Below are 16,967 nucleotides of genomic sequence, written 5' to 3'. Positions count from 1 at the left end.
CAAGATACATTCATTAAGTGCTTACTATGCACCCTGCCCTGTGCTGAACACTAAACATGAATTATCTCCTGGAATCATCAAAACAACCCTGGCACAAAATCCTATGACTACCATTTCACAGATGGGACACTGAGGCTGGGAGTGAATGTGTGGGGGAGCTCAGGGCTGTCATGTCACAGCCCACAGTTAGACAGTCTCTGGGCCAGATGGAGAACACTGAAGAACAACAATTATAATACATAAGAGCTGCTACTTAGTAAGAGATGGCTCTGGACTAGGAATACAATCTCAGCAAATCTTTACAACCTTCTGAGAGCAATATTGTCATCCCATTTTACAAATGTGGAACCTGAGGCTGAAGAAGAGGAAATCAACTAGACCAGTGGTCTCCCCAGTGGCCCAGACCTAGATTACAGCCAGAGCCCCACCCTCAGAGGGTCTCTGGGACACTGGGTAAACGCTGAACAAATGGTATCATTTATTAAACGCTGCACATGTGCCAGCTGCTGCTTTAAGCACTTTACACATAGTATTCTCACTGCATCCTCCAAACAACTCCATGAGGTGGCTGCTATTAAAATCCCCATTTTACAGATAGAGAAACCAAGCCACAGAGAGGTGAAGTCAGTTGCCCAAGGTCACACAGCTGGCAAATGGCAGAGCCTAAATTTGAATCTGGGTCTCTACCTCCCAAACCAAAGCCCTCAAAATAATTTCAGTTAACTGCAGCTATCCTGCACTGGGTGCCAACTACTGACTCGGCTCTTTACATGCACACCCTCAACTAACCCTGTGTTTATGGATAGTACCCTCACCCTATTTCTTGGGAGCCAACAATAGCGCAAACACGTAGTAAGTGTATTCTATGTGCCAAACGCTTTATTCGCCATATCTCAACATCTCAACAGAATCCCCAGCAAAAACACTCTTCTTCTCATTTTACCTTAGGGGAAACTGAGGTTCGGTACGATTTTCTCAGATCGCAGCTCCGGAGTAGCAGAGAGAGGCAGGACGCGAACCCATCGCTACCCGACTCCCACTCCATGCTTTCATACAGCACTGGGTACCATGTCTCGAAAGTTGAATCATACGGGCACAGGTCCGGCCAGGTCCGGAGGGCGCGAGTCCCGGCGCCGCCGCCCCCAACAACCGGTGCCCACACCCGGCCGTCCGCCGGGTCCCCAGCTCGCGCTGACCCTCAGGGTCCGAGTGGACATCGATTCCCCGCCACCCGTACGTGAGGCCGCCCCTACACCCGAAACCACATACCTGGGCGTCCCGGCTGCCCGTCACACGGGCCCCACGACCGCGGTGTCCGGCCCCGCGCCGTTCGCTGGAGACGCCGCCAGCTCCTGTGGCCCGAGTGACTTCCAGGCTGCCCACTTCCAAGCCGCTTCGCGCGAGGCCTCCTGGGAACTGTAGTTTCGCCCTAGGAGGCAGCAAACTGAAAAAAGCCTAGCGCGCAGGTACTGCCGGGAGCAGTAGGCGCAGCCGCGCGCTGCCTTCTGGGAATGGTAGTCCACCTGTCGCCTCCTTGCCGCTCCAGTCTCCAGAGCACTTCCGCAGCCCCGAGGGGCGTGAGGGATGGAGGCGTGTCTTCTGCAGACTCCAGCCTGGTGGCCGAGCTCTTCGCTCTGCGAGAGCGCTTTTTCCCTTTCTCCCAGCCCTGTCCGCCTCCAGCCTTCCTTCGGCGGATTCACCCCCCTCTCCGCAAGTCGCGAGGTACTTACCCCGAGGGCGCGAGCCTCGGGAGAGGCGGGGACAGCGGAGCTGTGCGCTAGACCCCCCAATGGAGGGGAGCGGTGGAGGAGGGCGTCTGTGCGCGCTCGCGCACGCGCGCTCGCCGGCCAACTCCAGCCTAAATGCCGCGGGCTCCCGCGGGGGAGACTTTTTTTTTCCTCTTTCGAACGCGCGAGCGGAGCCGCGCGCTGGGCTTTTGCCTACGGGCGCGCGCTACTGCGCACGCGCGCTCACTCCGCTAGCCTCGATCACTCTGCGCAGCTCGGGGTTGGGGGGCTAACCGCTCCTTTGGGCGAGTCCTCCTGCAGCCTCCCAAGGTCGCTCCTGAGGCGCTCTTTCTAAGTCTAGTACTTCACATAGGAGCTCCCGGGTGTCGCCACACACGCCGTACCCGTCCCTTGTCTGGAGTCCTGTCGTCACAGGTAATAGGCATAGCTCCAGCCTTGAAGAGGAGGACACGCCCTCTTCCCTGCGCACGCGGATGGCCGCGACGCCCGAGTGTGTAGAGACTCGGGTATAGTGGCCTCTGGCTTGTGCAGGCAGCTCCCGAGCTCTTCCTTCGTGGGGAGCCTGCGGACCACCACCCACAGGGCTGCCCTGGAGGCCCTCTTAGCCATCTTTCAGTCGTTGATCACACATTCTGAGGGTGTCTAGTGCTTGTTGAGTACCTACCGCCTAGGAATTTTGTTCACATTTAGTCCACTTGCTGACACAATCAAGAATCCGACCTTTTTTTCAAAAACTGGATGATACCACTCCAACTCCATAGGGGTTACGGAGGGATTGGCTGAAAGTGGAAGGTCTGTCAAGAAAACCCATTCAATACCTTCAATACCTTTCCCACCTCATTGTTTCTTCCAAGAAGATGCTCAGTAAGACTTGAAGCAGGGAAGCACCTATTCTTACTGGGGGAGGGCAGAGGGTCATTCATTTGCTCATTCATTCAACTGAAACGTATTAGGCACCTACGTCATGCCAGGTTGGGTGATTGTAAGATCACCGAGAAAACAGTCTGTGTTCCCACCTTGAAGGAGCTAAGTCTGGTGGGGATATCAGACCACCCACCGCCAGACGGTGACAATCTAAAGCAGGACTATGCAACATAAATACAATGTAACCATATTTGCTATTTTAATTACTCCATTAAAAAATTAAAGGAAAGTGAAATTAGCTTTAAAATTTTATTTAACCCTGTATATCCAAAATAAGTTATGTTTAAAGAGAAAACATTTACATTGCTTCAATTTTAAAATTTCACTTAACTAAAAATGAAATAAAATAAAAAACTTTAAGGCATTAACAGACACTCATTTGTGGCAGGGGTTGTCATAGCAAAAGGTTGGAAACTGCCCAATGTCCATGAATAGAAGTTTCGATAAATAAACCCTAAATACCAAGCAGCTGGCAACTGCTGAAAAATGAGACAGAGCTATTGAGTATTAATACGAGTTAATCTCTAAGATGTATTAAGTGAGAAAGAGGTGCAGAACAGTGAATGGAGTGTACTACCGCTCTAATATTTTTTACATATATGCTTGCGTATGTACCTGCAGAAAGACACAACCAGGATTACCTCTGTGAAAGGGAAACAAAGACAAGCTTGTGGGAAAAGGTGGCTTTTTCATTATATGCTTCTTAATATTTTTTGAATATTTTTTACCACGTTCATCTTATTTTTTTTAAGTTTTTTCATGGGGCACCTGGGTGGTTCAGTCGGTTAAGCCTCCAACTTCGGCTCAGGTCAGATCTCACGTTTGTGGGTTCGAGCCCCGCGTCAGACTCTGTGCTGACAGCTAGCTCAGAGCCTGGAGCCTGCTTCCGGTTCTGTATCTCCTTCCTCTCTCATGCTCTGTCTCTCTCTGTACAAAAATAAGTAAAACATTTTTAAAAAAAAAGTTTTTTCAATGTTTATTTTTGAGAGACAGAGACAAGAGCACAAATAGGGGAGGGGCAGACAGAGGGAGACTACCATGTCCATTTTAAAAAGTTGTGTAAGGGGAGCATGCTAGCTAAGTCACAGAATCGTTATAAGAATTAAAACGAAACAATATATGTAAAATGTCTACTGAGTTCCCAGGATTACCTCTGGCATTATGGCCCCTCCGACCAATTAGGCCCTTCTGGTGCCGGCTTTCTGCACCCCTATTCCCTTACATGAGAGCCACCATGCAGGGTCCACCTCAACCTTGAGGGGCACATCACCCTTCTTTTGGGTGGCCAAGTCTCCTTGGTATATGTACTCACAGCACTGTGTTCCTATCCTTCTTAAAACTGCATCTATAGAATAATTTAAGTTTGAGAAGATTAAAAGTTTTAGAAAAGTTCAAAGAATGATATAACCCATTACTCAGAATTTCTCATTGTAATCAATTTTATGACAACTCTTTGATGTCTGCCTTCCCTGCTGAACTGTAAGCTCTACAGGGCCGGAGCTGTGTGCCCTCACGTTCCTGTAACAGCATATGGAGCCCAGGAGAGACCCAAAAGGAGCCTAGGGGCCCAATGGTGTCACGGAATGCAGTGCCCCCTAGAGCCAATTCTCTTTATTACAAAGGCAGAGCTTGCTGACATCTGGCCTTCCGTCCCACCATCACTGACACGGTAGCCTGGAGTGGACAGCAGCTAAGAAGAGGGTGTAGTGCAGTGCCCAGTCCCAGACCTGGTTTGTCTCCATAGTAAGCAGGGAATACCAAACCTTGGCCCCCAATACAGACTCCCTTAAATCGACAGCAGGGCTTGAATCCTCCCATTAGATCATCTTTGGGTTATCAAGATAGTAAAAAGTCAAGATTATTGGCATTAAGGCATCTGGAGCTCACTCCAGATTTGCTTTTAGGGAATCAAATGTGGGTGAACTTTAGGAGAGAGGTTTCCTCTGAGGGTAACGGGAGGAAGCTGGTATGTGGGCTGGGCGAGAGTGGCAAAAAAAATAAATAAATAAACAGAAGTTTGGGGTTTGAAGGACTTCTTTCTCCCTGGCCCCCAAGGAATGTTGCTCCCAAAGAGTCCCAACCGCCTGCTTTTTTGCAAGCTAGCCAAGAAAAGTTGGACCCAGAGCAGATATTAGAAACATGGAAACTGATGACAGTGACTACAAATTTGTTACAAATGACTACTCTTTCCCTAACTCTGGGGTGTTAAATCTGAGCTATGGGGCCTGGCCCACTGGGCCGTCCACTGATGTGCAGGATGTGAAGCAGCTCATACTGGCTCCTGAAATGTGGTCCAAAGGAGCACCAAGTGTAGGGCTACAGGGGACTAGAATGAGGGAAGATATGGCAGGAGGGCAGCATGCAGCCTTGGGGACAGTAGAGATGGAGGGATGCTAGTGCCTGGCAGCCAGTCACCAGTTCCCATTAGTGGGTTTGTGAGTCAGAAAGCTTCCTGAGTATCAGTCAGCAGAACCCCTTTCTCCTCTGATATGGCCGAAGAATCCTGAACTGTGGATTGGATCTTAGTCTTGAATCTGCCCTCTGGAGTCTTGAACACCTCCCTTTGCCCCTCTGAATTCACTTTCCTAATGTATAATGGAGATGAATGCTATCTGCCTCTCAGAATTCTTTTGAGAACTAATGCAGTGATTGGTGTGAAAACTCTTGGAAGGGCTCTAACCCTCTTTACACATCAGAAGATGATGACAAATTTTGCTGTTTCCCCCCAAACCCAGCCAAGTCTCTGTGGCAACACAGGATCTAGGCCTAGCCATGCCATACGGGGGATTCTGCTGACCTTACTTCAGGAAGCCGAGACCAAACTGATCTAGAGCTCCAATCACTCTCCAAGTAAGCAGTTCTCAGGTTTTAGTATGCATAAAGATCAGCTGGAGAGATTCTAAAACTCTGCCCTCAGAGTTACCAATCCATTAGGTCTGGTGTGGGGCCTGATAATTTTCATTTCTAACAAGTTCCCAGGTGATACGTACACTACTGGCCTAGGGGATCACGCTGTAGGATCCACTTCTTAAAACTGGAAGTTTAGGGGCGCCTGGGTGGCTCAGTTGGTTAAGCACCCGACTTCAGCTCAGGCCATGATTTCATGGTTTGTGAATTCAAGCTCTGTGCCGACAGCTCAGTGACTGGAGCCTGCTTCACATTTTGTGTCTCCCTTTCTCTTGCTCATGCTCTCTCTGTCTCTCTCTCTGTCTCTCTCTCTGTCTCTCTCTCTTCTCTCTCTCTCTCTGTCTCTCTCTGTCTCTCTCTCAAAAATAAATAAGCATTAAAAAAAACCCTGGAAGTTCGTCAGTTTTCCTTCATCTAGCAGGTTCAAGAGTGGCCTCTAGCGCCCTCTGCTGGCCAGACTATATCTATATATTTAGCCGTAATGTTTCCAGAGCAACTGTAAAGTACAAAGTATAGTTTGGAAAAGAAAGAAATACTGGTCTGAGAACCAAACCAGCCTAAAATCAGCAATCATAATCGTTTGTTGCTACAGAGTATACTTAGAAAGGAATTCGCATGAATTAACTTATTTGATCTTTGCAACAATCCTGTGAAGTAGGCAAGACTGGCATTTTCATTTTACAAATGAGGAAGACAAGCCCATTGTCAGACCAGTAATGCCAGACTCCCTGACAGAGGGGCTTATTAAAAGTAGGATTCCCAGGGCTCCTGGTGGCCCACTCGTTTGAGCATATGATGCTTGATATTGGCTCAGGTCGTGAACTTGCAGTTGTGAGATTGAGCCCTGTGTCAGGCTCTGCACTGAGCCTGCTTGGGATTCTCTCTCTCTCCCTCTCTCTCTGACCTGCTTGTGTGCGTGCACTCTCTAAATAAATAAACCTTTAAAATAAAATAAAAAAATAAAATAAATAAAATAAAATAAAATAAAATAATAAAATAAAATAATAAAATAAAATAAAATAAAATAAAATAGGGGCAGCTGGGTGACTCTGTCGGTTAAGTATCAACTCTGGATTTCAATGCAGGTCATGATCCCAGGATGGTGGGATCAAGCCTTGCGCCGGGCTCTGCACTGACAGTGAGGAGGCTGCTTGAGATTCTTTCTCTCCCTCTCTCTCTGCCCTGCTTGTGTGCTTGCTCTCAAAATAAATAAAAAAAAACTTTAAAAATATAAATGAAATAAAATAAAATAAAAAGTAGGACTCCCAATCCAAGAAGGATAAGCAGAGGTTCGTCCTCATGAAGGCACAGAGAAGAAAATGAGGAAGAGGACGGACAGCAGGTGCAGCACGTGAGGAAGAGCTCCTTGATCCCACAAGCCCGGGAAAGCCTGCGAAGTCAAACCGTTGCATCCTTTCTCCAGCTGTGCGGGGTGGCATTCTCAGTCCTGGGTGGCATCCTCTCAAGTTCCTGTTTCAGTAGTCAGACTTGAATGTCCATAGAAACACGTAGGGAACTTGTTAGAAGAGAAGGCCCCTGGGTCCCACCTCCAGGGTTCTGCTGCAGTAGGTCTAGACCAGAAGAACCCAGGGTTCTCCATGTTAAGATGGACTCTCTCTTAGGAATCCCGGTACAGGAGATCCAGGGACCACACTTCAGTTACTCCTAGTCCTTGCAAAATACTCTTTTGACACACTACCAGCAGTAAAGAAATGTTATTTGCCTGTGATGGTATTCCTTTCTGGCTCCTCTCCCGGCTTCCTTCACCTCTACTAACTACTGGGTTATGACAGCCAATGCTGAGATTCAATCTTCCTCTCTTTTATTTATCCTCCCTAAGCCTCAGTTTTCTCACCTATAAAGTGGGCTAATAGATACCTCACTGGGCCCCAGGATTAAAAGACCCGGCAGGTCGGGGCACCTGGGTGGCTCAGTCACTTAAGCCTCTGACTTTGGCTCAGGTCAGATCTCACATTCGTGGGTTCGAGCCCCGCGTCAGGCTCTGTGCTGGCAGTTAGCTCAGAGCCTGGAGCCTGCTTCTGGTTCTGTGTCTCCTTCTCTCTCTGCCCCTTCCCCTCTCAAGCTCTGTCTCTCTCTGTATCAAAAATAAATAAAACATTAAAAAAAAATTTAAAAAAAAAGACCCAGCAGGTCTTAGGCATAGTTCCTGATACTCAAAAATTGTTCAATAAAAATGAGTTCATGAATCTTGATTTCTATTTCCTAGCTCCTCAAAAAGTAGTAAAGGCTAAGCTGTCTCTTTTGGATTCCTGTATGTTTTTGAGCAACGGTCCTGAGGAGGAATAATCAAGGTGATGGCTTCTTCCAGACTCATTCCCCTGTGGCAGGATTTTAAATACCTCCTAAATGACATCATATATAAAAGCAAGGTAATATATATGTAGGACATAAACATATTATTGGCCTCTATCTGTCTTAATCATTATGAGCACTTCACAGGAACATAGATTTTTTCCATGGAATCAGAAAGCAGGCATTGTAGGAAGTGGGCCATCAATTTTCAAATGAGTCTAGCGATCTCTTGCAAGTACACTTGATAGTGGAAGGTGAACACTTTGGGGAGAGAGATTTTTTTCTAAAAGAGAAGGGAGAAGGCACTGGACAGAACGTTTGCCAATCTCAGTTTTGCTATGGTTGGCTCTGTGTAAACCATCCCAGGAGCATGTTCCATAGCACATGCTCTATCACTGTGGGATAATACACACTGTACATATATATATATACTATCTTTCTCTTTCAAGTTTAAAAGCCAGGTAGGGTGTCCTAAAGGTCTTCATGCACTTTTAAGCCTTAAGAACTTCAAGCTAGGGGTGCCTGGGTGGCTCAGTCAGTTGAGTATCTGACTTTGGCTCAGGTCATGACCTCACTGTTCGTGAGTTGGAGCCCCATGTGGGACTCTGTGCTGACAGCTCAGAGCCTGGAGCCTGCTTCAGATTCTGTGTCTCCCTCTCTCTCTGCCCCTCCCCTGCTCTGGCGCTCTCTCTCTCTCAAAACTAAATAAACATTTAAAAAATAAAAAAAAAACCTTCAAGCTACACTCTATTACATATCATGTAGGTGTATGGTGATGCCCTTGCCTGGGTAATGGGTTAACTGTGTCTTTTACGACATATGTACCGTTTAGACAGAAGGGGGAGTGTCAGAGAACAGGTATGTTAGGAAGAACGTGCTTTTCCCTGTGCTCACACTATGAAATTCGCCCATACCGGCCCGGTAGGAGTGTGGCTCGCTTGTGAAGCATAGGTGCTGTACAAGGAACAAGCTGTGCATGTGTGGGGTGACAGGCAGGTGGTGTGACTTCGGGAACTGCTTCGGTTGTGGCTTGTGTGAGAACATACTTAGTGCCACTGTGCCCCAGTCTCTTCGCTTACGCCGTGCCTCTCTCCAGCAAGTTTCGGATAACGCACAGAAGGACGTAGTTGTGCTGAGCGACCGGTCCCAGATACTGTTCAGAGAGTCTCGCCATCCTCACAATATGCCACCTGTATGCCACTACTTCAGCGATGCCAGCTTCTTTGCCTCCCTCTCTTGGGTGACAAGCACAAAAGAAGTACAGGTAAACCCGCCTCGCCTTTCTCCTCCTTAGCCCGTTCCACAGAGGCCCACAGAAGCTCTCACCCCAGACCCACAGAGGAAAATCTGCCTCTGGAGGCAAGTGACCTAGATTTAAGATTCTCCCTTCATCCTTTCTCCAATTACAGTCTCCTTGCTGGGTAGATTTTCTGGTTCCCCTAAAGTAGGCCAAGGTTAGGGAAAGGGTCCCAAGCTTCCTGCTTCTACTGTATTTCCAGTTCCCATAACCAGGGGGTAGAAACACTCTAGAATCTTCCAAGTCCTCTTTAGCACAAGAATGGGGGTGGGGGGGAATAGCAGACTACTCTGCCCTTTCCTCTCCTACTATCTCTTCTAGGCAGTCTCCATCTTACTCTCTTCCAGGCTGTGGTGTGGATGAAGAGCCAAACGGAGGACCTGGTTGAGAAGAGAGTATTCTCCATGACTGAACGGTTGCCTCCTATCCAGTCTATGGTCCACACAGGTTCCTTTCATATCCTCGTGGCCTACTGTGGTGACCTGATCCTGCGGCTCTTTGGGGACCACGTTTGGTCATTCAAATCCCTTAGTACTGTCCCCTGCCGCTTTAACATCAACTGCCTCTGCTATGACCCAGAAATGAAAATGCTTCTGTCGGGCATCCTGGGGGCAGTGGTCACCTGGATCATTGACCGGAATGGCAAGGGCCTCCATATAGCCCACATGGTTCCCATGCCTGGTGATGAGCTTATCCAAGACATCGTGCTGAACGGCCCCAAGGGCTCCCTTCTGGCCCTGTGTGAGACTATGGTGAGGGTCCTGGAGCGCCAGGGCCAAGGCCAGCTAGCTGAGGTGGGGAGGTTCACTTCTGCCACCAGTGGCTCTATCACCTGCTGCTTCACCTGCTTTGACCAGGGTTTTCTCTATGCTGGGAACCACACTGGGGAAATCCAAGTTTGGAGCTTCATCCGGGGCCACTCTCTCCACAGTTTCAAGGCCCACTTCTCATCAGTGGTGTGTATCCAGAGCCGGCCTGAAGCCCACACCCTGCTGACAGCTGGCAAGGAAGGCTTGATCAAGGAGTGGAACCTCACTTCCGGGAACCTGCTGCGGCGGCTTGAACTCGGCGAGGAGCTCTGTCGGCTCCAGTTCATTGACAGTCTTACTTTCTTCTGCCAGACTACCTGTTCTTTCTCCTTGTACAGTCTGCCCTGCTTCTATAGCCTCTTCAATGTCTGTGGCGCTACTCCCCAGCAGGTGCGGCGGGTTCGCTGTGGTGATAACTGCTTCCGGATCCTGTGCACTACTGACGATGGCTTATTGCGCTTTGTGTCCCCAATCACAGGGGATCTTCTGCTCCTTACCTGGCCCTTCTCAGTCCTGGACCAGGCTGTCGATTGGGCCTTTGACACAGAGAAAGAGGAGCTCTTTGTAGCGACAGGCAGCACAGATGTGCTGGTGTTTGACACGACCCGCTGCCCTTGCCCAGCCAAGTATCTCTTGTGCACCTCACCCAATTCTCAAGACTGGGTACAATGCCTGGCTTATGGGCATTTCTATCTGGGTCGGGGTCTCCAAGGGCTAATGTTCTCTGGACACCAGAGTGGTGTGATCAGAGTGCTTTCCCAGTACAACTATGCCCGAATACAGAAATGCATGCACTTTGGAGCTGTACTCGCACTTTCTACGCTGCCTGGAGGGCCTTTTGGTAGCCGAGAAAATGCTTTGCTCTGCTCCTATGGAATGGATGACTATGTGCACCTATCAGAAGCAGTGCTTGAGGGGAAGAAATTACATTTGAACTGCCTTGCCAGCATCCTCAGCACCTGTCACCTAAAACACCTGATACTCTTACCCACGTCTGTGGGCGCCATCACAGAGACTAACTGCCTGCGTCTCTGGAAGTTCCACGATTTCCTGTCCTCTGAGTCACAGGAAGGCTCAGTGTTCATAGAGACGTTGCCTCTGCACCAGTGTACCATCACATCCTTTGATGTCTGCCTGTCCTTGAGTCTTTTTGTCACAGGTGGTATTGATGGCTCTGTCCGGGTCTGGAACTTCCGTGGCAGACTCGTAGCCATGCTGGACTCATCACTGCACTTTGGCCCACTCTGCTTTGCAAATGACCGGGGTGACTTGCTTGTGGCCTTTAACCAGAGTCTTTATCTGGTGTCCTGTCTCAAACTGCTTCACCCATCCCTGCTGTCTCACCTTTCCTTTATGAGCATGCCAGATGAAGTGCTAGAGATCCCTAAGCCTTTCATGCCCAGCTTTTTCTTCTCCTTTGAGACCATGTTTGTGCCCAAGTATATCTACCTTGAAAAGGGGCAACAGGAATTAGTGGGACTGGAGAAACTGGTCAATTACCGGGCCATCGCCTTTGACCAGAAGGTGCCACATGTCATTGAAGATGAACCAGGGAGTCCCGTGTTACTGTCTGCCTTCAGACACGATTCCTTGTGTAAAGGGGAAATGGATTCGACAGAGGTAACAAAACCTCATCACGCCCATTATGTGGTTCCTCCCCAACTACAGCTGGCTACCTGGGATGGACTCAACCCCTACCAAATATTGCGGTGCTACTTTGGTAAAGGGAAGAAATGGCTGTTGGCTCCTGACTGCTACATCCCCAACTCAGTGATTCGTGCCCGTCTTTGGCCAGAGGGCAGTCCAATATTCCTCCAGTGCAACCTGCATTCACCTATGCGGGAAATAGAATGGGACAAGTCCCAGCAATTCTTCTTCTGGCACAGTAGGGCAAAATTGGTAGGTAAGGCAAGAGCATATTCACAGGAAAAGGAAGATGAAGACTTCATAAAATTGAGATTATCCAAGGATATAACCTACAATGTGCTTACAGACTCAGCAGACCGCAGCTGGCTGGGCAAAAAGATGAGTGAAATAGCTATTAATAGCCTGGTGGAGGCAATCCTCAACATTATGATCCATGCTCCTCCACTCAAGTTCCAATGCTGTATTGGTGCACTAGGGCAAATCTTTGCCTCTTACGAAGTGTCTTCAGCCCTGCGCTCTGAAACAGCCCATCGTCTACTGGATAATACCACCAATTCCAATCCACTGATCCGAGAGCTAGCCTGGGAAGGGCTGAAGCGTCTAGGAATGATTACTCAGCTCTTTGCCATGCCTCTGGCCCAAGGATTGATGGACAAGGACCAAAGAGTGAGGAGTAAGGCCCTGAGCCTCATGGGTGACACTGGAATCCACACTAAGTCCTCACTCCTAAATTTGATCCAGCACCAAGACACCTTCCGGGAGATGCAGTAAGTTTTTTGTGCCTTCTGCAATTCTTGACTAGCCTCTATTTTTCTTCTCCCCTTCCCTTCCTTCACTGTCTCTTCATACCTGTGCATTCATTCTTCCTGTCCTTGTTATCTTTCATAGTCTTTTTCCATTTCTAGACCCTCCTGACAATCCCTACTGCTTACTCCTGTCTCCATTTCTTCTCCCACTCCTATCTATCCCCGACTTACTGAAGTTCCCCTTTTCATCCTTTTCTCCTACCCCTGTAGTCCCCATGCAAACCACTCAAGTCATTGCCGCCTTGGCTTTCTAGATTTCTTCTTTCTTCTTGGCCATCCTTTACCTTGACATACACTGTCTCTGTTGGCCACTTTGCCAAACCCCCTGACTATTCCATGGTAGTTCTTTCCTTCTCATTGGCCCTGTTGTCCCTGACTTACCATGTCTTTCCTCCTTTGACTGTCACAGGCAGGAAGTGATTGGGGAGGAACCCCTGGACCATCTGCTGGGGATGCAGGCCGCAGATCTCCAAATCCTCTATACTCAAGTGGAGCAGCGACTAAATGAAAATCTGACCTTGTCAGAGGGAGACAAAAAGCCTGCATTTTCTTTAGAGGTTGCAAAAACTTCTGAACTTTGGTCCCTTTCCAAGAAATCTGAAGTTCCTAAAGAATCTGAAGTTGCCACCAAGCCCAGCAAAGGCCAAAGACAGGGCCAAGCAGGGGAAAAAAAGCACAGTATGTATGGGGTGATCTGGTTCATGCCTCAGGGTCCTTACGGCAATACAATCAGGCTAACATGGGTCCAGAGATATCAGTCAGGTGGGACTAGAGACAAGCAGACAGATGTTTTTACCAAAAGAAATTTCCTAGGAAGAATCTACCCAAACCTGGGGAGACTTCAAGGCTTATGTTCATAGGATTTGGAAGGGGGGAGGATTGGAATAAAGTAAGGAGAATCTCCTCCCCTTTTTTTAAGCCTTTGCCCCCTCTGTTGCTACTTCTTTTATAGCAATTCCTCTTAGCTCATGCCATTAGTGGGAAGGGTGTGACTTAAGCCTCCCCTGCCATGTCTTCCTTATCTATGTCTCATGATCTTCCCTGCAGCCCGAAAACTGTGGCGGAGCCTCAAGAAGATAAAAAAGGCTGACAAAGGGCCACATCCCTTAGAGGGTGAAGGTGACCAGAGTGAAGCTGCACTGCTTGAGGTGATGGATACGGCCATCTATTCTGGAAGGTCTTCAACTGTAAGTTTGTTCAAGATTTCAAAAGATGCTGAACAACAACCTCCAGAGAAAGATTTCCCAAAGGACCATACTGCACTGACCCTGGAGATGCTAAGGAAATTACGTGATGGAAGAGGCAAGAAAAAAACAGTTAAGAAGCCCCTAAAGAGGCCCAAGAAGAAGACAAAGGAAGTTGAGAAATCTCTGTCTGCTGTAGAGGTTAAACCAGGTATGAAGACGCTGAAGACTGAAGGGCGAGGTGCCTCTGGAGCGCCTGGTCACAGGGTCACCCCTGGAGATGGCTCATCATGGCGGAATGATCTATGTCGTCTTATGAGCTTGAGATTATCCAGTTCCCAAACAGAAGTGTCACAAGCTCTAAACATGGAGCTGGTGACCATGGCTCAGGAGGTGCTGGCAGATCGGCAGCCCAGTTGGGACCTTTTTAGGGAGATCTGCCCCTTGTTGAAGAAAGAAAGTGCGGTTGTGTTTGAGGAGCTCCACTGGGATGGGGGGACAATCAGAGAAGACGCAGTGATCAGAAGAGATGAGGGGCCAGACGTGCGAGAGGACGTGCAGAAGGAGGCCAGCGGCAGGCCAGACGTCCAGGTGACTGCCAGAAAAGGGAAGAAAAAGACAATTACGTTTTTTGAACCAGGTGACCTAACCAAGGGTGAACGAATATCAAAGAAAGAGAAGAAATCCTTTAAGAAGCCCTTTAAGCAAGAGAGGAAAGCAGTCTGGCAGGAAATGAAAGTGGATAAAAAACATAGGAAAGTAGCCAAAGGAGGGAGAGATGTGAGTCAGCAAATGGAGGAAATGGCCAAACCAGAGGAGGGAGTGGTTGCACAAGAAGGAAGACCAGTTACAGCAGAGAGGAAGCTGTCTTGGCCGGAGTGGAAGAAGTCCAGGGATGAGTGGGAAAAGGCCAGTGAGGAGAGGAGGATATCCTGGAACGAATGGAAGGAAGCTTGGGACAGGAAGCATCTTGAGGAAGAGGAGAAAGCACAAATGGATGAAAAGAAGCCACTCCCAGCTGAGGAAAAGCTGGAAGAGGACAAGAGGAAGCTAAGAGGGGAAGGAGTATCAGCCAGGCCCAAGGAGCCACCGTTCAAGGATAAGGAGGAGGAACTGACCCTGGAGGGAGAAACACTGTCTCAGGAAGAGGGAGAAGGAAAAGAAGGAGGAGGAGAAGAAGACCTGGTGAAAAAAGAGCAGAGACAAGTCCAAAAAGAATATAAAGAGGCCTATATTGAGAGGAAACAAGCCCAGGCTAAAAGAAAACGAGCCCAAGAAGAAAGGAAGCTGGCACAAGAAGAAGAGAAGTTAGCACAAGAAGAGAGAAAGCTGGCCCAGGAAGAGAGGAAACTGGCCAGAGACTATGGGAAACAGGCTCAAAGAGACAGGACAATGGTCCAGGAAGAGAGGATGTTTGCCTACAAAGAGGAAAAGCTGGCCCAAAGAGAGGAGAAGCTAACTCAGGAAGCAGAGAGACTGGCCCAGAAAAGGAAGAAACTGGCCAAGAAATTTGAGGAACTGGCTCGAGTAGAAGAGAAAATAGCAAAGAAAGTAGGGAAGGTGGCTGAGGTAAAAACAATCCTGGTCCAGAAAATGGAAAAACTGTCGCAGAAGGAGCAAGATCTGGCATTGCAAGAAAAGGAACTAGCCCAGGAATTGGAGAAGCTGGCATCAGAAGAGCAGGAGCTGGCTTGGAAAGAAGAACTGAGCCACAAAGAGAAGGAGTTAGCTGAGGAAGAGGAAGGACTGGATCAGGAAGAGAAGACGCTGTCCTGGCAAGAGCAGAAACTGCTTATGGAAGAGGACGCACTGGCCCTGGAAGAAGAGCTGCTGGTCCAGGAAGAGCAGAAACTGGCCAAAGACAAGGAGAAACTGCCTGAAGTAGAGGTAAGCCTTGCCCAGAAAAGGAAGAAACTGATGGAGATCAAGTTAAAACTAGCCCAGGAAAAAGAAAGATTGGTCCAGAAGAAGGAGAAACTCCGAGAGAAGAAGGATAGCCTAGCCTGGAGGCGGAGGTCTCTGGCTCAGGAGAAGGAGAATCTGCTTGATGAGAGAGTGAAATTTACTCAGAAGAAAGAGAACATCCTGAAGCTCCAAGAAAACCTCACCCACAACAAAGATAAATTAACTGAAGTAAAGGAGAAAATGGACATGTACAAGAAGAAACTGGTTCAGGTAGGGAAGCAGCTGATGGAACAAAAGGCAAATGTTTCCCAGAAGGAGAAGGTGGCTGAGGCAGAGAAAAAGCTGGCCCAGTCAGAGGAAAGGCTGGCTGAGAAGCAGCACAATCTAGCCCAGGACAAGATGCGATTCGCTCTGGAGAAGAGGGCGGTGTTTCAACAACTGAAACTCCTCAGAGGAGAGTGGGAGAGTGCCAAGGAAGAAAAGTCACTGGGCGGGGAAATGAAGAAACTGGCCCAAGAGAAGGCGAGGCTGGCTGAGGGAAAGCAAACTCTCTCTGCAGGAGAGACCAAAGAAACCTTAAGAGAGGGGAAACTGACTAATAATGAACTAGAACTAATCAAGAAGAAATTGTCCCTCGAGGAGAAGATACCTGTGTACGAAGACAGGATACTGGCCACAGAGCTAAGGGACACTGCCAAAGGAAAACTGGAATACAGCAGAGGAGGGCGAGTGTATGCCCAGGAAGAGAGGAAGCTAGCCAAAGTAGTAAGGAAGTTAGCTAAAGAAAGCAAGGGCACTTCCAAGGCACAGGCAAAAGTGAGCAGCAAAATCTTACAGGCACTTCAAAAACTTAGCAAAAAAGAAACAAAACTGACCCAGGAAGAAATAGAGTTGACAAAGACAAAGAGGTCACTCTTTGCAAAGGAAAGGAGATTGGGCAAGGAACAAAGTAAACTTGATGCCAAAGAGCGGGATGTTTCTGAAGAACCGCTGGAAATAACTGAAGATGAGAAGAAACTGGCTAAGAAACAGAGAAAACTTGCCAAAGAAATGGAAAGAATAATAAAGAAAGAGGAAGAAATAGCCAAGGAAGAAAGCGAATTGGCCAGACAACAGAGAGAAATCATACAGGAAGAAGTGGAGGGAGCAGTAACAGAGGAAGAAGAGGTAACACCATTGCCTGAACAAAGGTTGAGAAAGAGAAAAGAACTAGTGGTTACAGAAAAGGGAGAGCTTCCCAGTCAAGGGGAAAGTAGAGAGAGCATTTCCAAGGACATGGAAGGCCTATTAGATGAAGTAGAGCAAGAGAGTTTGTCTGAGGAGGAGGAAGAGGAGGAGGAGGAAGAGGAGGAGGAGGAAGAGAAGGAGGAGGAAGAAGAGGAGGAGGAAGAGGGGGAGGAAGAGGAGGAGGGAGTGTTGGAAGAGGG

The 16,967-nt window shown here is 48.4% G+C and overlaps 2 protein-coding genes across 3 annotated transcripts in view; one reads left to right on the top strand and one right to left on the bottom strand.

Moving 5' to 3' along the window:
• Nucleotides 1-1,903, bottom strand: part of SIPA1L3 (signal induced proliferation associated 1 like 3) — a 225,182-nt gene extending 223,279 nt beyond the window's left edge. Inside the window, exon 1 of the mRNA XM_029924283.1 lies at nt 1,270-1,903. The gene's annotated coding sequence lies outside the window, so the exon portion shown is untranslated. The remainder of the gene's footprint in view (nt 1-1,269) is intronic.
• A 5,991-nt stretch (nt 1,904-7,894) lies between these two features.
• Nucleotides 7,895-16,967, top strand: part of WDR87 (WD repeat domain 87) — an 11,403-nt gene continuing 2,330 nt past the window's right edge. Inside the window, exons 1-5 of one of the 2 annotated variants that reach the window (XM_029925438.1) lie at nt 7,895-7,969; nt 8,989-9,047; nt 9,515-12,412; nt 12,861-13,129; nt 13,499-16,953. In XM_029925438.1, the coding sequence (XP_029781298.1) occupies nt 7,895-7,969; nt 8,989-9,047; nt 9,515-12,412; nt 12,861-13,129; nt 13,499-16,953 (6,756 nt within the window). Of the gene's footprint in view, nt 7,970-8,988; nt 9,157-9,514; nt 12,413-12,860; nt 13,130-13,498; nt 16,954-16,967 lie in introns of both variants that reach the window. The other variant, XM_029925436.1, reaches the window with a different exon arrangement.

This window comes from Suricata suricatta, chromosome 16 (genome assembly GCF_006229205.1).
Source record: "Suricata suricatta isolate VVHF042 chromosome 16, meerkat_22Aug2017_6uvM2_HiC, whole genome shotgun sequence".
In the NCBI taxonomy this organism is placed as follows: Eukaryota; Metazoa; Chordata; class Mammalia; order Carnivora; family Herpestidae; genus Suricata; species Suricata suricatta.
Note: the sequence above shows the minus strand (reverse complement) of the source record. Positions and strands in the feature narration are given on the sequence as shown.